The sequence below is a fragment of the Pan troglodytes genome, chromosome 14, assembly GCF_028858775.2.
Source record: "Pan troglodytes isolate AG18354 chromosome 14, NHGRI_mPanTro3-v2.0_pri, whole genome shotgun sequence".
Classification (NCBI taxonomy): domain Eukaryota; kingdom Metazoa; phylum Chordata; class Mammalia; order Primates; family Hominidae; genus Pan; species Pan troglodytes.
Genome location: NC_072412.2, coordinates 116,521,522 through 116,545,084, shown reverse-complemented (window position 1 = coordinate 116,545,084; position 23,563 = coordinate 116,521,522). Strand labels below are relative to the sequence as shown.

Sequence of the window (23,563 nt, the reverse complement as noted above, 5' to 3'; positions counted from 1 at the left end):
CGGGCTCTGCACCAGGGCCAGAGCTGTGCTGTTTTCTCCAGCTTCCATCCCTGCTTCTGGCTGCTCTGTAAAACAGTTAGCTAAGCTTATAGTCAGCGCTCAAGTCTGGAAGAGCCTGGAGGGTTGTGGAAGGTTTTAGGCGCTATAGGATAAAGGGAGACAATCAAGCATCTTTCTGCAAGGCAGAGCCCACACTGTGATTTGATCTCTTTGGCTCCCCACACCCTGGTGCTTCTGCATGGCTGGGACTTGCATTCACTCAGTCTTGTGCTGTGAGGTATGAGCGGTTTTAAGGTGACATCCACGTCCCCTTATAACATGAGATGGGTGGATTATCTTATCCTAGGTCATGAAGATTCCTATCAGGGTAAATGCTTTTGTTTTTAGAATGTTCTTAAGGAATAAATACAATAGTGACAATTTCAGGAAGGGTGAGGAAGATGTAAATCCCTTGAGTCACATAAGGTACCAGGGTCTGGTCCAGCCAGAAGCGGGTCAGTGGGCCCTGACTCGAGGCTGGGCACTCGGCTAGTGGAGGAGAGCATGTGTGGGGGGTGGCGGGGGCACCAGCACCCCTCCCAGGAATATCGGCAGAAGCCATTTTAATAACCGTAATGACTCACTAGGGACTTTCCTCTATGGTATCCACATGGGGAAATTAAGGAATCGGTTGAAAACATTTTCAAGGACTGCACTGGGTTACTAAATTAAAGGTCAAGGTGTCAGGAAACCACCTGCGGGTCATCCTCCCCCAGCAGCACCTCTGGTGGCTTGCTCTTTCCTTAGGTGGCAGGGACCAGCTGGCAGCTTGTTTCCCTTTCCTTCCTTCAACACCCTCGCCCACCCATCCCTCCCCACGCCACGGTCAGTCTCCAGCAGATAGACCTGCGCTTGCTTCTGAGTAGAACTGGGGACTTTTCCTTTTTTTTTTTTTTTTAATGGGTAATCACTTTTGCTAATTTAAAGTGATTTTGCTAATCACTTTTTTAACAAGACAAAAGCAAGACAGGATGATTAGTAAGATTCTAGAATCTTCATGTTCTTTGTATTTGAGATCCCTGGTCCATGGTGCTTTCTCTCTTTCTGAAGGGAGCTATCAACTGATTTGAAGCTCAGTCTTCCATTTCAATTTCATGCCATTCAGGAAATAGGTATTAAGGACTTAATATGGGCTGGGCACTGTCCTACTTCCTACGTTCGAGGGATACAGTAATGATGGAGAGAGAGAGAGAGAGAGAGAGACAGACAGACAGACAGAGATCCATCTGTGACACTGCTCAGCAGAACATGGAGCATCAGCCAGAAGTATTTAATATTTTCAGAGCAGTCTCCTCTATCTGCTTAAGGGGCTCACCAAGAGCTCCCCTCCAGAGCAGAGAGGGGGCAGCTGGAAAGACAATCGTTGGTTTCCACACTTAAAGCCCACAGAAGCAAATCTCTGGCATGTTTCTAATTACAAGAGTATATGAATAGGGGGATGCAGTCTCAGGCACGCCTCTCCACAGTCAGGATTTTTTTTAAAATCTCTTTCACGATTAGAAAAAGAAGTAACATTTACTTGTCTGGTTTTTAAATTGTTTCATTTGGAGGTGACGGGAAATCCTGTGAGGGTAAATACTTTTCTTTCTAGAATGTTCTTAAGGAATAAATACAATAGTGGCAATTTCAGGAAGGGTGAGGAAGATATAAATCCCTTGAGTCACACCAGGTACCAGGGCCCGGTCCAGCCAGGAGCCGATCAGTGGCTGGGCACTCGGCCGGAGGAGGAGAGCATGGCAAGGCCACCAGCACCCCTCCCAGGAAGATCAGTAGAAGCCATTTTAATAACTCGCTAGGGACTCACTAGGGACTTTCCTCTATGGTACCCACATGGGGAAATTCAGAAATCAGTTGAAAACATTTTCAAGACTAGACACCTGGATCCTCCCGGGCCTGCCTGCAGGGGACAGAAGCTCCTGTCCTAACATGGGAAACAGCTTTGGAAAGGGAAGTGAACAGCACCAGAGAAGCCAATGCACAGAGGCATCCAGGGGGTGGCTGGTGCCTCCCCACCTCGGGCGAGAGAGGTGGAACCCAGCAAGGACCAGTGTGTTATTTCCTGGAGCTGGACGGCTTCACAACAGAAATGTGTTGTCCTGCAGTCCCGAAGGCTGGAAGGCCCAGATGGAGGTGTCAGGGCTGTGAGAGAAGGATCTGCTCCAGGCCTCTCCATGGCTTCTCGTGATTTGCCGTCGTCTTTGGGATTCCTTGGCTTGTAGAAGCATCACCCCCATCTCTGCCTCCATCTTCACGTGGTCGTCTTCCCGTGTCTGTGTTCAAATGTCCCTTTATTTTTATTTTTTATTTTTTTTTGAGACAGAGTTTTGTTCTTGTGGCCCAGGCTGGAGTGCAGTGGTGCGATCTCAGCTCACCGCAACCTCTGCCTCCCGGGTTCAAGCAATTCTCCTGCCTCAGCCTTCCAAGTACCTGGGATTACAGGCATGTGCCAGCACACCAGGCTAATTTTGTATTTTTTTTTTTTTTTCAGTAGAGACGGGGTTTCTCCATGCTGGTCAGGCTGGTCTCAAACTCGCGACCTCAGGTGATACGCCCACCTCGGCCTCCCAAAGTGCTGGGATTACAGGCATGACAAATGTCACCTTTTTATAAGGACACCAGTTATATGGGATTGGGGGCCCACCCTACCTCAGTGTGACCTCATGTCAACTAGTTATATCTGCAATGACCCTATTTCCAAATAAGGCCACATTCTTAGTTCTGGGGGTTAGGACTTCACATGAATTTGGGGGGGACACAATTCAACCCAGATCAGAAGGAGTGGACTCTGGGACAGGGCAGGGAGCAGCCTTCCAGGCAGAGGTAGCCCCGGTGTCAAGGACATGCTCTGGACAGCCCTGGGCAGTGACATAACAAGAAGTCCAAAGACAGGCAGTCGGCCCTGGCTGTAAGGACATCACCCAGCCAAGGGTCTGATCTTGGACTTTGCTTGCTGGGAGCATTTCCCAGGTGTGGTCTGAAAACCTCGAATGGCAGGAGCCAATTTGGAAGGTTTATAGATCAAACTCTATTTTGATATCTATTTGTTTAAATGGGTAGGGAGAAAATGTAACTAGCACCACAAACTCACTAATGGTTTATTAATGAGAGGATGTGAATGAAGTGGCTAAGTTTAAAAAAGTGAACCAGTTTTAAGAGAAAAATATCAATCCTATGTAGATATAAAAGTCCACATATGGCCAGGAGCCATGGCTCACACCTGTAATCCCAGTGCTTTGGGCTTTCGGAGGCCAAAGCAGGAGGATCCCTTGAGCCCAGGAGGATCCCTTGAGCCCAGGAGGTCAAGGGTGCAGTGAGCCATGACTGTACCACTGTACTCCAGCCTGGGTAACAAGAGTGAGATCCTGTCTAAAAAAAAAAAAAATCCACATGCAGGTGGTATCTGAATGACAAGTTTTGGAAACTGTTCCTACATCAATTTTTAAGCAGATTTGCCCTCTCAAAAGATGGATTTGCCAGCGTAGTGGATGTGGATAGGAATGGAGAAGGGGCCGAGGAGAAAACAGCAAGGCTTGCAGGCCCACGTTGAGTCCTAAAGGTGTTGTCACAGTGGGCTCCCTGATCTCCATCCTCACAGCCAAGCTGCAAGTCTGACCCGGGTCCCCCCACCCCTCCATCCCAAGTCATCACTCCCTCCCTTAAATAGCACAAAACCCCTCATTGGTTCCCAAACTTTTTGAAAGTAAAAAGCCACTCCTTAGCATGGCATGCTTAGTATGGAACATCAACTGGGGCCTACCTTGCTCTCCAACCCCACGTCCCTCAGGGCGCACTGCTCCTGGTGTAATAACGACACTCAAGAGATGCCCACCAATGTCTGTCACACGTATGGACACTGAATCACTGTGCCATTCACACAACTGAGCCCTACCCCACTTCCACAATTTCTCACACAATGCAATCCTTTTTTGAAAAAAAAAAAAAAAAAAATTCCAATCTAAAGGCAATCTTAATACGTTAAGTTTTGAGTTTTCCTGTTTTCTTTCATGGATTTGGATCGTATCTTCAAATGCCTAAGTTGGCTTGTGTATGGTTGCTTCATCAGATGAAAAAGATGTTATGAATCTACTCTTCCTCTCTTTGGAGCTTTTAAAAAATGAGAGTCTCAAAGGAAATCTGAGATTGGTAATGATTGTTACAGGAAAGGGGTCCCAATCCAGACCACAGGAGAGGGAGGGTTCTTGGATCTCACTCAAGAAAGAATTGAGGGTGAGGCCACAGAGTAAAGTGAAAGTAAGTTTATTAGGAAAGTAAAGGAATAAAACAATGGCTACTCCTTAGGCAGAGCAGCCCCAAGGGCTGCTGGTTGCCCATTTTTATGGTTATTTCTTGATTATATGCTAAACAAGGGGTGGATTATTCATGTCTACCATTTTTAGACCACACAGGGTAACTTCCTGATGTTGCCATGGCATTTATAAACTGTCATGGTGCTGGTGGGAGTGTAGCAGTGAGGATGACCAGAGGTCACTCTTGTCACCATCTTGGTTTTGGTGGGTTTTAGCTGGCTTCTTTACTGCAACCTGTTTTATCAGCAAGGACTTCATGACCTGTATCTTGTGCTGACCTCCTATCTCATCCTGTGACTTAGAATGCCTTAACTATCTGGGAATACAGCCCAATAGGTCTCAGCCTCATCTTACCCAGCCCCATTTAAGATAGAGTAGTTCTAGTTGGAATGCATCTGACAATTATCAGAGTTGAGCAAAATCTGGGTGACCAACCAATTAGATTACTGGCATTGGGAATAGTCGGTAGACACCATCCTATCCACAATCCTCCTGCCACAGTTACAAGATCTGTCTTGGGGATCCATCACCACGTATATATGTCAGTCTACTCCAGTACAGCTAAATAAATATGTATATAGTCTAAATAATCTGGGTTAAAAAACCCAGTCATCTGAAGTGAGGAAAGACGTACACGAAGTACCCTATCACTATAACCTATTTTATCTTCCTAGCCCTTAATACTCTATGCAAAATAAATTCCAAAGTTAAAAAAAATCTAACAGTGGGTTGGAACCTAGGTCTGGATATTATTCTAAGCTCTGCCACAGGCATGCAGTTTGCCCTTGGACAAATTCCTTGACTTACCACTGTCTCTGTTTCACCATTCCCAGAATGTAGCCTAGCGAGTAATCCCTCCCTTTCATTACATGGAGGACAAGATACACTCACGTCCTTTCGCAAAATGGGACGCCTCTTTCCTAGGAAAGATGGAAATCAGGGCGATATATTTTAAAGAGATTAGATTAAAATCAACATGGTATGTGAGAAGAAAAATGATTACGTTCTAGAGTAAACAAAACCTGAAATGAGTTTATAGTCTATTCTCACCCTTTTGGTCCAAACAAAAAAGTATTGCTTGATTATTCTTTCCTGCTTCACTAACAGATTACAAACTCCCTGAGAGAAGATAGATTCTATGTGTCATATTTTCCATTCATTAGCAATTGCTCACTGAATTGAAATATTTGCTACTTCCCCACTATAGAGTGTTTCTCAATGTGTTTCATTCAGCATTGTACTCAACAAATGTTTGCTGTATGAAGACATGTCTGTGTTGAGTGTTTACACCACTAGTTAACAATTTCCCTTTGTTAAATCTTAGGTTTCTATTTTTTTGTTTTATTAACCAATGCTGCAATATGCTTTCTCGTGCATCAGTACTTCCCTAGACATCTAATTGCCTTGTTAAAGTTCAATTTGTGACGTAGAATTTTGCAAAAAGGAAGGAAATTTACACAGCGAAAAACTATATATACAAATGAGATAAAATACATGATTTAAAAAGACCGCATATTTAGAAGCAAAGGAAATATTCACAAACATTGTGGTTATTCCTCAATAGTGAAATTACTGATGCTTTCATAATCAGAATAAAATTACATATGTAATAAAGTCCATGATACTGTCATTCAAAATAGGGGATTTAGTATTCCCTTACATTTATACAGTTCTCAACAAAAAGCCTTTTATTGTTTGCTCTGTCTGGTCTTCTCGCTTATTTCTTACACTTGCAAACGTATAGTCCTAGCCCACCGCACTCGGTTCCGAAGAAGGCGTCCCTCGGACAAAACCGAGGAATCTGTCCTGCTCTGTAAGGAACTAGGGCTTGCTGATTCCCAGATTTTAACGAGAAGCCCTGCTCCGCGTAGGCGCTCCATAAATTTTTACCGGACAACTTCACCGCGCGCTACTGGGCCTCCGGGAGACCCGTGACTCCCACCCGCTCAGGGCGCGGGCCCGCAGAGCCTCAACCTGCGCCCCCGGCAGCCAGGATTCCCCGCCCGGACCGGCTCCCAGGCTGGAGACATCACGGTCCGCACCCGGGGCGCAGCCGAGACCCACCGCGCCGGAGGCCCCGGGACCCGCTCAGACCGCTGCTAAGCCACTCTACGCCCCTGAGCCCCCCACACAGCCAGGCCCGTGACCTCCGAGCCCCGTGACCTCCAAGCCCCGGAAGCCGCTGTAGGCAGCGGCCCAGCCAGGCCCCGCCCCCTCTACCGGAGCTCCACGCGTCAATTCCAGCCAGGCCCCGCCCCCGGCCGCCCCAGGCGTGGACCCAAGCCAGGCCCCGCCCTCTGCCTGGCTACTCCAGGCGCCCGCCGCCCCAGACGTCCTCTAGCCCAAGCCCAGCGCCCGGCTGCTCCAGACGTCGACAGCCCCATGCCCCGCCTCCTAATCGGCTGCTGCTGGCGTCCTCTGGTCCAGGCTCCGCTCCCTACCCGGCTGCTCCAGGCGTCCTCTAGGCTAGACCCCGCCCCCTACCGGCCGCTCCAGGCGTCCGCAGCTCCAAGCCCCGCCCTCCGCCCGGCTGCTCCAGGCGGCCTCCGGCTCAAGCCCCGCCCCCTGCCCGGCCGCTCCAGAGGTCCGCGGCTCCAGGCCCCGCCCCCTGCCCGGCTGCACAAGGCGTCCTCTGGGCCAGGCCCCGCCCCCAGCCCGGCCGCTCCAGGCCCCGCCCCGCCCCCTCTGTGCGCGCTCCGCTCGGCAGCCTGTGGGACGCGACCGCGGCGCTAGTCTCGTTCCTTTGTGCTGCGGCGGCGGCTTCTCGAGTCCTACCCGACGCGTCCTCTAGGCCAGCGAGCCCCGCGCTCTCCGGTGACGGACCATGTCGGCGGCGGGAGCGGGCGCGGGCGTAGAGGCGGGCTTCTCCAGCGAGGAGCTGCTCTCGCTCCGTTTCCCGCTGCACCGCGCCTGCCGCGACGGCGACCTGGCCACGCTCTGCTCGCTGCTGCAGCAGACACCCCACGCCCACCTGGCCTCTGAGGACTCCTTCTATGGCTGGACGCCCGTGCACTGGGCCGCGCATTTCGGCAAGGTGGGTGCGAACGCTTTAAGGCGCCATTTTCCGCTGCTGTCCAGTGGGAGTCGGGGAAAGCGGGTCTGAGGTGCGGGGGACGTGGGGCGTGCCGGGATCGCGGGGCGGAAGCGGGATCGGCGGCGCCTGTGCCCCGAGGGGCCTAGGGCGCCTGTGCGGCAGCGCTCGCGGCCCGGAGCCGCGGCGGGGCAGCCGGGGGGCGCGGGGCGGAAGTGGGGTCGGTGGCGCCTGCGTCCGGAGGGGCCTAGGGCGCATGTGCGGCGGCGCGCGTAGCAACTTTCTAACAAGGCGGGCTCCAAGGGTCCCGGCGCCTGTTGGCCGGATCCTGTGCGAGCGCGCGCGCGCGGATGGCGCGGGGCCCTCCAGGCCGGGCCGGAGGCGCGAGCGATTTCGCAGAGCCGGGTATTAGGCCGCGAAGTCGCCCAGGCGGCTTCCGGGGAGCCGAGCTGGGGTCAGAGGCGCGCGGGGAATGCCCGGGCGCGGTCGGCCTTCTGGTTCCGCACATCCTCGCCAGTAGCCGAGGGCCGCGCTGCGGACGAGCTCAGCCGAGGAGCAAGCGCCCCGGCGGGACTGGAAGGCCCGGGCAGCTGTGTGGGATGGAGGCCGGCTCTCCAGCTTCTGGGTTTGCTTTAAGGCTCGTAGCTGACCCCGCTTCAGGAAAATTAGTGACGGCTGTGTTTATCTTGGATCTAAATTACTGCAGAAGTGGTTAAATTAAGCAGAATTCTCTTCCCGTGGAGGCTTTACGTTCCCCTCTTTTTTCTTAAACTGAAAATTCTGGGGGAACACAGTGCTGCTTTAAGGTTTTAAAAGGTTGGATAGCTACAGTTTCCTCATCTGTGAAGTCGTTGGGGTACTTGCTCTCAGAAATCTTAAATAAGATTTCACCGTGCATTTCAGAAGTGACTGGTTTTAATTAATATTTCTTAATTCACTAAAATTCAGGGATGTTTATAGTGTTTTTCTCGTAAATGATGAGATGGGGTTAAATGGTTTTGCAGAAATATGTGAGAGGTAATGTGAAATAAGTTACTTTAAGAAGGCCTGGCCCTGGTAATGTCGTTACCAGCTGATGAAGTTGCGGTTTACCTTGCTGCCCCTGGTGCTACATTCACAACGCAGCTGTATCTCTTGGAAAGCAGTTTCTGATTCTTTTAAAGTGGAAAAGTCACTTTTCTTTCAATAAAAGAAATGAAAAAGGAGTTTTGACGAGCGGGGTGGGACAAGCAAGTTAATCAGTCCTCAAGGGCTGTTAGGTTCCTGTGGCACTGTCTCTGAAGTTGTGCAACCGTAGTACCTGCTGGAGAAAACAGGTGCCCAGGGGAAATGAGTTTCTTAAGAAACAAAAGTAATAAAGCCTCCTCCCTGCGCTTCTGCCTGCAGCCTTAAATAGATTTCCCGGGGCAGTTAGTAATCTGAGGATTTCCTCCCTCCGGAGTGTCTCTTGCTGTGGTTTATTTTTACACTAAACTTTAGGATTCTGTCCTTTCTACCCTGGTTGAGAACGACACAATACTGGGTGACAGTCAGTGAACAACGATCTGTGGAATGCTTAAAGCCTCATTACAGATGGTCACTTAGAAAATGTAATCCAGTGGTGCCTCCACTTGTCTCTGGGGATTAAAATAGTTACATTAAAATGGTAATTTTTTAATGTGTATTTTATCACAGTTTTTTAAAAAACAACTGAAATCACTTTTCAAAAGTCTACTTCCATGGGACTTTGAGTAGTAGCTTTACCTTGGTCATCAAATGTTGTAACAAGAAGCAGTTACTTCATTGTTTCCAGCTGTCTGAATCATAGGGCTCTTTGGTCTTAGATACGGAAGGGGCCTTAGAAAGCCCCTGTCCAGTGTCCAAACATTTCCTTCTGAGAAGAAGCCGTTAGGACAGAAATCAGGCCAGGACTCAGGGCTACCGCTTGCGAAGTCCAGGCTCTCCCCAGCGCTGCTAACGGCTGCCCTCTTACACAGGTTTCAGGCTCGTGTTCTTAGAAATGTGCCAGTGGTGCACAAGATCCCCTAACCGTTGGTAAGACTCGTTTGTTGCCAGAGGACTAAACGGGTTGTTTAAAATCTCTATTGTAGCTTTTATGATACCATATTGAACAGTATCTTTCCAGAATTCCAAATCCAAGTTTCTAAATTGAACCCAAGGGTAACAGGTTTAAGGCCAGCGAGCCCTGAATAGCTGATTTTTGGTACGCCAAGTGATTTTCATCCGTTTTATTTTTATTGGATTTGCAACCTGTTCATCTTATCGCTAATTAATACTTTCATTTTCACCCAGTAAATTAATAAAGGCAATAAATAGACATCAGCCTTTACTCCCAGGTCCAAGTTGGTTGAAGAGGGTGTTTTGAATCTGTACTCTTCATCTCACAGGAGTGTTTACTGAAAGCCTGAAAGTGCTAAGAGAGATGGAAAAAGAAACCTTGAGGTGAGATGGTAGAGTGTCAGGTGTTTTGTCTTCAGGTGAGGTCTCTCCTCTTGAAGAGAATTGCTTGCAGTCAGGCATAGCTTGTTCCCTAACTGCATTGTGATTGGAGTGAGGGAAAATGAGCAGTCTAGGATCAGAGAACGTGGGTTGAACAGTTGCTTGGCACATGGTAGGCACTTGCTAAATTTGTGGAATGCGCTAAATTATTTGAGCCGGAGGCTATCATGGTATTGGTGCTTGGCCACAAAGTCTTAACTTGCCATGTTAGTCACCCACTAGGTGCATTGCTCAGTTATGCTGTAGGCTTTTTTCCCCTATAGGGTTTTTAAATACAAGTCATTTGAAAAGTAAAAAAATGGGGAGAATGGGGCCTCTATTGAGTATTCAATGAGTATTCAGTGCTGGCTTGTGTAAAAGTGCACAGTTGTGCACACTATAGAAAATAGTCTTTGACTATGACGAGTTTACTATAGCTACACAAAGTTTGTGGGGTTTTTTGTTGTTTTTTGTTTTTTGAGACAGGGTCTTGCTCTGTTGCCCACGCTGGAGTGCAGCGGCGTGATCTCTGCTCACTGCAACCTCCACCTCCTAGGTTCAAGTGATTCTCCTGCCTCAGCCTTCTGAGTAGCTGGGATTCTAGGTATGCACTACCACACCCAGCTAATTTTTGTAATTTTGTATTTTTGAAACCCCAGTATGGGGTTTCACCGTGTTGGCCAGGCTGGTCTTGAACCCCTGACCTCAGGTAATCCACCCGCCTTGGCCTCCCAAAGTGCTGGAATTACAGGCATGAGGCACTGCGCCTGGCATTACACAAAGTGGTGGTGGTGGTATTGGTGTTTGAGATGGAGACTTGCTCTGTCGCCCAGGTTGGAGTGCAGTGGCGTGATCTCAGCCCTCTGCAACCTCCGCCTTCTGGGTTCAAGCAATTCTCCTGCCTCAGCCTCCCAAGTAGCTGGGATTACAGGTGCCCGCCACCACGCCCGGCTAATTTTTTTGTATTTTTAGTAGAGATGGGGTTTCACCATGTTGGCCAGGCTGGTTTCAAATTCCTGACCTCAAGTGATCCACCCGCCTTGGCCTCCCAAAGTGCTAGGATTACAGGCATGAGCCACTGCGCCCGGCCTACACAAAGTTTTTTAACCCACCAAGCCCTTTAACGTTTTTGTTTAGAATAGTCTGTGCAACAAACAGTTTTGTTAGAAGTCTTGGAACAGCGCAGTCCAATATTTTCTGATTTTGGCTTATTCAATTGTAGGGAAACCGAAATATTTAAATCTGTATAGTGTTAGTCGTCTTTTTGCATTTTTCTATTTCTATCTACCGTCTTTTTCATAAGGACAAGGGAATATGTTATCTTAAATGTCCTTTAAAATTTGCACGGCATTGGGAAAGAGTGACTTAATCTGTTAAAAAACTGGTAACAATGCCATTTGTCGCCATTATAGAATTTCGATTATTCATGTAATATTGAATAGTGTACTGACATGTCTGCGTGTTTTCATTACCCCTCTTGTTTTCGAAGTTGGAGTGCTTAGTGCAGTTGGTGAGAGCGGGAGCCACACTCAACGTCTCCACCACGCGGTACGCGCAGACGCCAGCCCACATTGCAGCCTTTGGGGGACATCCTCAGTGCCTGGTCTGGCTGATTCAAGCAGGAGCCAACATTAACAAACCGGTAAGAGTGCTGGTGATGGACTTGGTTTGCTTTTGCTTTTTCTTTTTGCAGTTATAATTATACACAGTATTGCTTTAAATCGAGGCCTTAATTAGAGTTTGATATCTTTACCTGAGGGCAGACTGGAATTTATGTTTCTTCAGTTGTTTGTGGAGGATAGTAGGCCCTTTCCATAGGAATGCTTTCCGTTCATAGAGTGCTTTCACCTGTTGTGTGATAAACTGATCCAGGGTGATGTGCCCAAGGTTATAGCTGGTAATTAAAGGAGCCTGGCCTTGAGCCCAGGTTTCCTGGCTTTCTACTCAGAGCTGCCTTAGCCTCATTTCCACAGATAATTATAAAAACACTTTCATCCTGGGAAAAGCATGGCTATTAAGTCAGCTCCAAAGTGAGCTTCGGATACAAGTTGATGCCTTGATGCAGATAAGTGCTAAGTATCATTTACTAAGTGGGAAGAGTAAGTGACTTGAGGACTTGGTATTTAAACATACTGACAGGAACATAATCGTGCCAGATTTTTCTTCATGGTGTGTTTTCAGTATCATTTCACCTAAACCAAACACACACGCGTTCAGATGGTTAGGTACTTAGTTGTGTGAGACAAGCAGCATCTAATAACCATTAGGTTGTCTGACTGGGAGCAGTCCCTAGACTCAGCATCTTTTGCTGCAGATGGATTAGTCCTTAGACTAATTTATAATTTTCATCTCTTAAGACCTGGGCATGGGCTCTGGGAGCTGGTTTTTATGCCTTATTTACTCCTATCTTTAAATGCTTTATAGTCATCAAGGTCTTGGATGCAAAGTCTTCTTTCTACTTTTCTGTCTTTCCCAAGATTTAATCCTTCATGATAACCAGGTATAAGGTTGTTGCTAGTCCCTCTTCTAAAAACCCAGCTACCCACCTGAGCAGTAAGTAATTGAGAAAGAAGGTGTTTTTAGCCATGATTTAAAACAAGGATCAGTGGGAAAGTGGGGTAAGTTATAAGGCAGTTTGTCCCCTTAAAAGGTGTGAAGTAGAAAAGAAAATGGAAGGTGGCCAAGAGTTGAGGCCTGTTTGTTACTAAACTGGAATGTGGGATATGGGACAAGTTTTAAGGTTGTGCTGCCACTTCTCTCCTTCCATCTCCGCACGTGTGCCTTTACATAATGTGTATTTCTCTGCTGCTCTGTTGCTTGTCTTCATAAATTCGAGAGTTATGAATTACCTACTCAATACCCTTATGTGCTGGGCAGCGCCTTGTGTTTTTCCTTCTTCCCTACCCCTGTCCCCTGGTAGAAAGGGCAGTGTGGGCTTGATTCCTTGGGCAAGTCATTAACTTTGTGGCTCAATCTCCTTATCAGTAAAATACCGTTAATAATTCCATGAATGGCAGTAATTAATAGTATGGAATTTAAGTATATAATTTTTGTAGGTTAATTTTCATCAAATTGTTACATAGCATCTTATTTAGAGAGGACTAGAGAAATTGTCTAACACTGCTTTCCAGACCTTTTTAAATCAAGAAGCCCCCTTTTCAAAGTGTCTTATGGCAGTTCAGTATTTTCAATAGATAAAGAGAGTGAGGCAGAAAGTGTGCTGCTGGGTCCCCCACCTTCCTCTCAGATGCCTCTAGATAACACCTCCTGGAAACCTCTACCACACTCTGCTTCTTCCCAGGCAGGATCCTAAAATCTTTTTCTTTTCAGCCCTCCCTGTATTTGAAGTATCCGGGTAGACATTTCCAAGTCCTCACATGTGCCTAGTGCATATCATTTGGCATTGTTCAGCATCCTGGAATTTCTCCTTAGTGTATCTTAGGTAGTTGTGGTCTGCTGGCATGTGGAGTTTACATCCGAATCTGAGGCATCATCTCGCTCTATTATGTAGTGGGTGAATTTCAACACCTCTTGTTATGGGCACCCAGTGACTCTAGAGGACACAATAGCCCTTTTGTTAGCTCCCCACCCCGCCTGCCTGCTGACTCATCTCCAGGTAGACAGTTTCTGTCATTTCTCATATAAACTCAGGATGCCAGATCCAATCCAGGTTTTTCTCCTTTGTTGTGTCCATTTAATTTTTTGAACCTGTTGATGCAGTGTTTTAAGCCAATTTCTAGTCTGTTAATCTTTTGGCATGTTAGCTACTAACAGTTCTAAGTTCATTTTCCTCAAAGTTAATACCACAGACTTTTTTGGCAGTCTCTGAGGTGAGCCTGTGAGATTACCAAAGCTCGTATGCTGCCTAGAGGCCTGTGTTCTCGATTTCCCCAAGAGGAAATGAAGTCAGCTTTCCTGTGATTTGTTTTTAGTGAATCTATATTGACTAGCCTTGGTATGTAAATAGCAAACCTTCTCTTTCATATGCCTTTTCTAGAATTTTGCTGGCATTTGATGTTGTCTTTAATTTTTCATATCTAGATTGGAAATGAAATATTTCTTTATGAAAACCCAGGGTGCCCAGCCTGTCTTGAGCATTCTGGCACAGCTCCCAGTTCCCTATAGATCACTCAATTTGCTGTGGCTGCGATGTGACTGGGCTGAGCTGGAGGCCCGGGCACCTTCACCTGGCTCTTTAGTCTTACGTATCTTTTCTCTTGGCTACCTTCTCTCAGGATGTCCGGGCCTTTCTCTAGTGTTTGCTCTGTCCTTAAAGGTTGTCCCTGCAGAGCTTGGTAGTTTTGCTTTTTCATTGTCATCTGTTAATATCCCACCATGACAGACCCTTACTTTTTTGTCTTGTTCCAAGGATAGCTTTAAAGACCTTTTCTCCTTTTTAGCTTTTTTCTTTTTTGGCAAAACTTTATCTAAATCTCAGCTCCAGTTTTCCTGGGAATGTTTTTATGTAATTTTTATTTGTCTTTATTTTCTTCTACTACTCTCCCCTCCTCACCTCTCTTTTGGGGAGGATAGGGCTAGGTTTTCGCTTTTTAAAAAATCCGAGTTGACTGGATAGTTTATAGCCGAATGGTTTTCTGTGTTTCTGTCTTCAAAAATGGATTTTTCTGTTTAGAACTTTACATTGCTTTATAGTCTCTTTAGACCTTTGTTTAAATAAATGTGCACACTTTTCCCTCTACCAAGCACTGGAGCCTTTCATACTCTTATTTTTCTGTAAATTAATCTACCGCTGTTTTTTTTAACTTTGGGTGGCCCTCACCTCATGTTTATTCCTGTGAGTATGAATTGGTGAAGGAGCTTAGCTATTTACTGAGTTTAGGAATGAACTGTTTTCTAAGTGACCCACAGTTGCTGCACTCATTTTTATCTTGGTCTCTTAATTGTGTGGTAGTCTGCGCAGTTCAGCTTCCAGTGAGGTTGCAGTGTGAGTATTCAAGAAGTGTTGCTGTGGAGCCCCCAGGATTTCCCAGTCTTCATTTTCCACCGGAAAGCACTTTCTTCTCTTGATTGCTGTGTCTGATTGCCTTTCCTCTCTCTTGCTTAGCTGATAGCCTATGAAGATGGTCTTTCAGGTTGTTTCATTCATGCAGTGTAGACCTGGGTTGACTGCTGATGTTCACAGTGGCTTTCCTGGGTCTGCTCACTTTTCTCTGCCTGTGTGTGTGCCACACCTCACCCCCGCCGCCACCCCACCCCCTCTGCACTTTCTGAAGCAGGAATTTCATTCTTATGAAGCTTGGTTTGCTTTACCTTTGTGTTCTTCTCCCTTTCCTCTAATAAATACTGAAAATAGATTGGGAATATTTAGTAAATATTCCCTCTAGTAAATATTGAAAATAGATCAACTGTTGAACCTCAAGCCATCTTGTCTAAGTTGTGGTCCCACTTCAAGTTCAAAGCAGAAGATTCAAGATCGGCATTGATGATGTTGACTCGGGTTAACATTGGGGTAGGCACAGAGGAAAGTGGGTAGCTGAGACCATATGTCAGCTATTATGTGCTATTTCTTGGCCTTGATGACTGTTTTAATGTGTGTGGTTGGTTGGCTTGTTTGTTTGGTTACTTATTCTGGGTTTATATAAAACACACGTGCTAAGATCCAGTGTAAAGTGATTTATAAATCACTGTTGAGAGCAATCACGCTGTCACTACTGGAGAGGCCCCAAGATATTTGGTCAATGACCAAATATCTTGGCCCCTCCTGGTTCGTTCTCATCCTCCATTCACGTATAGATTTCTTTGTATTCTGCTTCAGATGTTGCTCAACATGTTTTACTTCAAGAAAGAATGAGAAGGTCTCTGATCTGTGTTAATGACATTACTTCCAAAATGTCAGAAGTTTTGTTCTAAGTATGTGTATATTTTGCTTTTTGTTGTTTCAGGATTGTGAGGGTGAAACTCCCATTCACAAGGCAGCTCGCTCTGGGAGCCTAGAATGCATCAGTGCCCTTGTGGCGAATGGGGCTCACGTCGAGTAAGTGTCTTTCGTTTATTCTTTCCAGCTAAAGATGTAGTTGAGGATGTTTTGTTTAAAGGCAGTACATAAGCAGGCAAAAGTCCTAAAACTTTGTTTTCAAAATTAGTAATGTAATTTTGCCTTTTAGAACAGTTGGTGTTAGGAAAATTGTGTGGATTAAATTGATCTCTAGAGGAGGGGGTTTAATTTCACAGCAGCCTCAATATTCTTGTCGAGAGAGTGTATTTGAACTGAAAGAACAGTTAACTAATTAGATTTGGAACTTGGCATCGTTACTTTGCCACCATTACTTTGCCACTAACTAGTTGTGTCACTGTGGTCTTTAAACTTTTCTTTGCCTAATTTTGATTTCAAAACAAGAAGCTTGGATTGGATTAAAATATCTTTTCAGACCTCTCTGGCTCAGAAGGTTTCTGAAGAAAATTCACTTTTCTAGGTTTTGATTCCCACGTCTTAGCAGATGTGAGAAAGTTATGTTTTAAAGCCCATTGTAACTTAATGGTTGATAGTTCCTTGTAAAATAGGGCTGTTTACATTAAAGACCTCAAGCTTGCTGTAAGCTTCTGGTACCGGTGGCATTATTTTTAACTATCTTTCGTTTTAGCCCAGCTTACATCAGTTAGCTTATTTATGCTTTGATAGGACAATCTTAATGTTTACGTGTAGTCTTTTAGAAAGGAGATCTTATGTGCAAATCATTAGCCATGGCATTATACATTTATTTTAGTTGTTAAATTTATTTGTATTAACTTTTTCTTAAAGATTTATATTATAAAAATTTTTCTTCTGCAGTTCACAGCATTAACAAAATGGATGCGGTTTTCACCCTTAAATGTTGAGTGTAAGCTATAGAGCTATAATAACCAAAATAACCAATATCAGCTTTTTTGTTTTACCTTAAGTGTTATGAATAATTCATGAAAATTAATTATAAACCACATTATTCTAATCAGAAATGTGAACATTTAGACTTTGGAGGAAATAAAACCCACAAAACTAGTTTAACCCTTTGGTTTCCATTTCATTGCTTTGACTCTGTATTATATTGAAAATAGGTCCTAGACAGCAAAACCATACAGGCTAATGCACGACGTGTGTAGGTACCGGAGGCTGTCAATCATCTGTGAATAGCTTAGCTTCTGTTTTGTTAAGTTTATTGGCAAGATTCACCATTAGTTTGGGCTGTGATCCTTATATAGTGATTTAGTATTATAAACATGGCCTCTGTTTACTGTTACATTGCAGGGACTCTCGCGACTTCATGTATAGTTGTGACTAAAGGTAATGTAGAAACAATTGATAGTATGTTTTATATACTAGTAGAACATTGAGATGATTCTCAGTGGATTGCTTTAAAGCAAAGTTATTTGTGCATTTTTCTTAGCTGTAGTTAGATTTAAAACTCATCTTTAATTTTTACAACAAGCTTTCATTATAAAATACGGAGTCATAACATAATTGATTAAATTGCTTGTCATTTATTGAAACAGTGGATAATTAGAAGTTGATATTTTTAATGACTTACTTTCTAAATAATACTCTAATTGGTCCTGAACATTTTATTACAAAGATGTTTTATTCATTTTATGGATAGCTTAATCTTTTCAGCCAATAAATATCACGATGTCCTTTTTTTTAGTAGGTGTCTTTTAAAAAATGAGAATCTTTTATTTACAATTCTGTCCTTGGTTACAGGGCCCTCAAGTGTCTCTTTTCCACCAGGTGTGGCTGAGATGGGCTCAGGTGCCAGTCTGTTTTTCCTTCTCAGTATAAGAGCCACCACTCAAGACCCTGCATTATGGTGACTTCCCTGGACTGAGCTTTCATATTTTTTTTAGAAGAAATATTTAGCCTGAGCTACCTAGCCAAAAACAATTATAAGCCTTTGGCCTGGAGATAGAGCACAAGTAATCATTATTCATTGCTATTGTATATGTGGTTATTTCGTTTTAACATCGAGATAAAATGTCAGTTTTGTCAGTAAGTTAATTTGTAAGTTGCTTCTTGATTTCTGCACATTTTAATAATTTACCCCATTTAGTCCACCAACGTGTAACAGTTTGAATCTCCAAAATAATGGTACTAGGTCTATTTTATTCCCTGTAACGCTGCTCATATGGTAAAGTGTAGTCCTAGCAAATCATAACTGTTTCTTTAAGACGTTCAGGGAGCATAGAATTAACTTATTTAAAGTTACTTTTTTTCATTCAGAATGGACGAGATTATTAACTCTTCATATTACATGCTGTAATATTTAGGAGATAATATAAATTTTTCCTTTTCCTGTGAATAGATTAAAAGCTGCCTTATATCAGTATTATTAAATTCATTTGCTCTTAATTCCTGCTTTGCTTTTTATATATCTGCTACATAAAGTGCCCAAAGTCTTAAATTGTTGTGCTTTTTTGGACATCAGGTACATAATAATAAGGGCAAGTACACTAAGTGTCTGTGGCTAGAATGGTTTGTTATATAACTTACTTGTTAATGTAGGTTGCATCTGTAAGATAACGCATTTCAGCTGCTGTGCATCGTATTAAATTTTCTAGCACCACACGTGAGTATGTTAATGGACTTTCTTTTTCTTTTCTTATTTTAAATCTTGAGTTTTGGTGCCAAGTTTTCTGTGTGTGAGGCTCTGTTTCTGGCTTATATGTTGATCATTATTATTTGCCATTGTTTACATCTAAAAATTAAAACGCACAGGATTAAATCTAACTTGTGACCAAACTAAATGTTTGTGTACTTTAAAGGACCTAAATCTCTGTGTATGGAGTTTTCAGCAAGTACGTGAAGTTGTCACCATCCTTAATCTTGCTTATATGGTAGTTCCATTTTTCCACTGCCCCCAATATTTGAGTGCTGCTTGCTTGGTGCTCAGGTATTGACTGGAGGAAGAGGATATACTGTTAGAGAAAGATCGTCATCTCATTTTTCTTTTGAGCGATGGAACAAATAACTGCATGACATTAAGTCTTAATGTGATTTTGGACCAAGACTTGAAAACTTGCTGTCTGCTGATAATTAAGAAGACCTTTTCACTACTAGCATTGTAAATAGCATTCGGGCTTTGGAATAGCTGTACTTTCAGTAATTTGGTACCAATTACTTTTGGCTGATTTGTGTTGATTTTCTTGAGAGATAAGTGGAGGATGTTTCCATATCAACCAGCTAGTAAAATAGCTTTATGCCACTGAGTAGAAATAAAGAGATTTAGAATGAAACCAGCATGACTTGCATCTCAGGCAGATTTGTAGGTCCATTTTAATACTGCATTATACGGATGCCAGTGTTTAATGGCAGAGTCTCAGAACTTTTCTACAGGAGAGGATTTCTTGAGAAGCCATTTATTCTGTGGTAACCAGATCTTCAGCTGGGCTACATGTATTTTAACTTAATTATTTTTATCTTAACTGGGATCATTAGATAGCTTGAGAAGCATCGATAGCCTTATATAAGCAAATTCAGTGACTCACTCTAGAAAAGTCTCTCTTGCCTAGTTTAGAAAGTAGGCACAGTTGGCTATAATAACAAAGCCTAGAATGTGATGTTAGTAGACTATTCTAATGCCACAAAAAATTCTGCTTCACTTTAATTAAAAGAAATTTTAATTAAAATGGAATTGTCTTAGTTTGGATCATAATTGAACATTTATGACCCACCTTTGTTTGTTTACCATAGAGCCCTGTCTAGAAACCAGATTTTCATTAGGTCAAATACAGGTGATGAGCATATTTAATATTAGTGTTAAATTCATTTGCGACTTTTGCCCTTGGCAAAATGTAACCTAGATTTACTTTTAGCTATTCATTTTGAAATTCGTGGTTTATTTATATTTGTTCATTTTTTTGCCCATCAGAATAATATTTCAGTTCAAAATCTACCAGAATTATGACTCTGAATTCATATTTTCTGATTTTAGGTCCTCTGAATTCTAGTCATGCTCACATCCTACTTTTGCCTCCTCTTTTTTTTTTTTTTTTTTTTTTTAAAAGAGACACAGTCTCACTTTGTCATCCAGGCTAAAGTACAGTGGCATGATTATAGTTCACTGCAACTTCAAACTCCTGGGCTCCAGTGATCCTCCCGCCTCAGATTCTTGAGTAGCCAGGACTGTAGGCACATACCACCATGCCCAACTAATTTTTAAAAATGTTTTGTAGAGATGGGGTCTTGCTGTGTTACCCAGGCTGGTCTCAAACTCCTGGGCTCAAGCAATCCTTCCACCTTGGCCTCCCAGAGCACTGGGTTTACAAGTGTGAGCCACTGTGCAGCCTCCTTTTATCTAATTGTCACCACAGCAGACTTGTCTGGTCTTGGCTATTTTCCGGTTGTTAAGGTGTTTCAGGATGGAGGAATCAGTTCCTGAGATAGCTATTAAGTTCTGCCTGCTAGACAGGGACAGTAAGTGGGTTGATACCATTCTAGACTTGTTAAGAAATTGTTCAGAATTTTGATTGTTTTTCATAGCAGCTTGATTAAAATACAGATTTTAATAATTTCCTTACTACTTTTATAGATAGTGCTTTCAAATAAAACCAGTGATTTCTAAATCCAAATGTCTTTTTCCCTTGCTAAATTATAGCAGGAGCATGCTAAATATTTCATCAAACTACTGGAATGATGGTTTTACATTTTAATGTTTGAAAACATAATTTTGGTTCAATTGCAGTGTAAAACTATCCTCAGTAAGTTTAAACTTGAAAACTTGGCACCAAATTTATTTAGGTAGAAACTCTTTACAAATAGTTTCTTCCTATTATTAACTGAAGAATATATTTAAGAAAGTCTTCATAATTAAATAAGAGTTTGGATACCAAAGGGTTAAAAATACACATGTATTTCTTTTGCTGAAGATATCTTAAGATGTTTGCTAATGTTTTATCTTTACAAATGGACAATTTAGTAATGTTTTTTATCTTTTTTTAATGATTCCATGTATTTGCTTATTTCCATCTAGGAATAGTTACTAATGTATTTGAGATACAGCATACCAAATTTTAAAGTAACCAGAATCGTGAGTTGATGGTTTTTAGTCCATACTGTTAAACTTATGTTGAAATATTGACATATTTAAATTGGCTTCATGCTAAAAAATTACCAAAGGTAATTTAAAAGGCAGTGTTTTAGAGCAGTAGCTCATGGTCAAGGTGGTCACATGACAATGGCTTAAGCTCAGTGTGCTTCTGCACCTTATGTTGTCTATGTATTTTTAATCCAAATGTTGCCTGCAAATATGTGATCCCTTATTATTTAAGTTTCCTGTATTATGAACCATTGCCCGTTTTAAATCACACAGAAGATTCTGAATCTGTAAAAACTACACATGTCAATGTTTTACAGCTACGTAATTCGAATTGACTTGATTTTTTCAAGTAATCCTAGAAAGGGGGAGCATTCCATATAGAAACTGCTGAAACTGCCACAGGTGCTTCTCCGAAAACCTTACAGTTGTGGCATTGAATGTTCAGTATCGCTTCCTTTCTGCACACGAGGCATACTGTTGAGGTATTTGTTGCGGTGATTGGTTTTAACGCTAATCTAGGAATTCAGATAGAGATGCTTTAGATTTGCATGCTTTGCTTACCTAATTTATGATATCTACGTTTCTATTTGTAAACTAACAATAGCTAAGTTGAGATCAGAATTTTAACAGAAATATTATTTATATAAAAATTGTTATCTTTTATTGTCACATGGCATTAACAATAAGAAAACATCCTGAAGGTGATGTGACAACTCGGATTCTAAAAATTTTACTTCAGGTATTTCCTGATCCGTGGTTTTTCAAAATTGAAACAAAGTCGTTCTCATCAGAACGGCTTCTTCTTTGTTCTGGAATTGTGGCACTATAAGTGGAAACTGGTGGGACCCTGGCTGGCTTCAGAGTGGAGCCTAATTTTTAAAGTTCTTTGGGGGAGAATTCTTAGGTATGAATTTTAGTGAAAGTTCTTTGGGGGAGAATTCTTAGATATCAGTTTGAGTGTTTGAAGAGACAGGGTCTTCCTGTGTTGCCTAGGATGGTCTCAAACTTCTGGCCTCAAGTGATCCTCCTGCTTCTGCCTCCCAAAGCGCCAGGATTATAGGGTTGAGCCACTGTGCTTGGCCTAGAGGTAATAAATTTTAATATTCTATTCAGAATAAGAAAATATAGCATATAAGCATTTGTATCTTTAGTAAAGTTAATGCCAGTTTGATTTTTTTTGTTTGCAAGTTACTTAGCAGAACATGTAATTCACAGTAAAGATGATTCTGTGTTGTACCACATTTTAATATTCCTGTTTTGAAAGAATAGTAGAGAGAAAATGGGTGGGCTGCTCAGTGATTGCTTTTCGTAGTCTTGGTGAATGTTACAGGAGATTGAATTTATAGATAAAAGCACAGTCATCATAGTTTCCACAGTACATTGCAGCACATTTAGCTTGCTAGCCTAAAAATCTGATCATGCTGAGTTTCTTTTAAAGAAAGTTAATTTTAGAACTTCAAACTAGAACCAGTTTGAATCTCAAGTTGACCGTTGTCTGAGTTTTAAAAATCTCTTCCCATTTTCAAAGATTTTTCAAATGGATGTAGGAGAGGACCAAGGAGGTAGGCTATAGCTGTAGAACGACACAGTCCTATTTTCAGAAACGAACAGACACATGTTTTAGGTCAGGCACAGCCCATGTATCCAGGTGCATCAAACTGGGGATGCTAAGTTCAAAAGTGCGTCTGTTTTGAAGATTTCATCTGAAAATAATGTGTACACCTTCATTACTACCAGTTTGCATTCAAAATAGTTGTTGAGACTCTTTAAACTCTTCTGGATACTTGAATTTTCCCTTTGGAATAGTGTGTAAACACAGTCCGGATGAACTTTACTACTGATACCTCACTTGAGGTTGACAGGAGTGGCCAGCAGTTAGTGCCTATGGTCATGTAATACACTAAGTCAATACCTGTGGAGTGAAATCCGGTCTCTATAAAAAATACAGAAAAAATGGCTGGACGCAGTGGCTCTCGCCTGTAATCCCAGCACTTTGGGAGGCTGAGGTGGGTGGGTCACCTGAGGTCAGGAGTTCAAGACCAGCCTGGCCAACATGGTGAAACCCCGTCTCTACTAAAAATACAAAAAATTAGCTGGGTGTGGTGGTGGGCGCTTGTAATCCCAGCTACTCGGGAGGCTGAGGCAGGAGAATCTCTTGAACCTGGGAGGCAGAGGTTGCGGTGAGCCGAGATCACGCCATTGCACTCCAGCCTAGGCAACAAGAGTGAAACTCCGTCTCAAAAAAAAAAAAAGAAAAACTAGTTGGGTATGGTGTTGTGTACCTGTGGTCCCAGCTACTCAGGAGGCTGAAGTGGGAGGAGCACCTGAGCCCAGGAGGTAGACGAGGCTACAGTGAGCTGTGATTGCACCACTGCACTCCAGCCTGGGTGATGGGAGTGAGACCCTGTTTAAAACAGACAGACAAAAAAACCTGTGGATTGAAGGGTAAAGGATGGAGTATTTTAAAAGTACTATGACAGAACAAAGTACTGTAAGTACTAGAGTTGAGTGCGGATGGAAACAGAACCTGTAAATCAAGTGTTTCATTTACGTGCTCAACTCCTACTGAATTTTAGCAATTAAAACATGAAAATTGAAATATTGGTTAACAAATGAAAATAGAATTTAAAGACCTGAACTTCTTTTATGATCTTTAATGATTATTTGTTCTAATCTTTGACTTG

At 43.1% G+C, this 23,563-nt stretch overlaps 1 protein-coding gene and 1 long non-coding RNA gene across 10 annotated transcripts in view; both read left to right on the top strand.

Annotated features, from left to right (window-relative positions):
- The first annotated feature begins 6,980 nt into the window (after positions 1-6,980).
- The window catches only part of ANKRD10 (ankyrin repeat domain 10), a 36,443-nt gene continuing 19,860 nt past the window's right edge, over positions 6,981-23,563 (top strand). For 6 of the 9 annotated variants that reach the window (XR_010150568.1, XR_010150567.1, XR_010150565.1 and 3 more), the window contains exons 1-3: positions 7,013-7,380; positions 11,345-11,497; positions 15,759-15,850. Coding sequence is in view for 4 of the 9 variants with exons in the window: in XM_009427238.4 (XP_009425513.2) it covers positions 7,171-7,380; positions 11,345-11,497; positions 15,759-15,850 (455 nt within the window). In the remaining 5 variants the exon portion in view is untranslated. Of the gene's footprint in view, positions 7,381-11,344; positions 11,498-15,758; positions 15,851-23,563 lie in introns of all 9 variants that reach the window. The other 3 variants (XR_010150566.1, XM_509739.6, XM_016925540.3) reach the window with 3 other exon arrangements.
- Positions 9,280-10,450, top strand: LOC134808160 (uncharacterized). Its single transcript, XR_010150570.1, has 3 exons — positions 9,280-9,411; positions 9,765-9,819; positions 10,342-10,450. It is a non-coding gene; the product is annotated as an uncharacterized LOC134808160 (long non-coding RNA).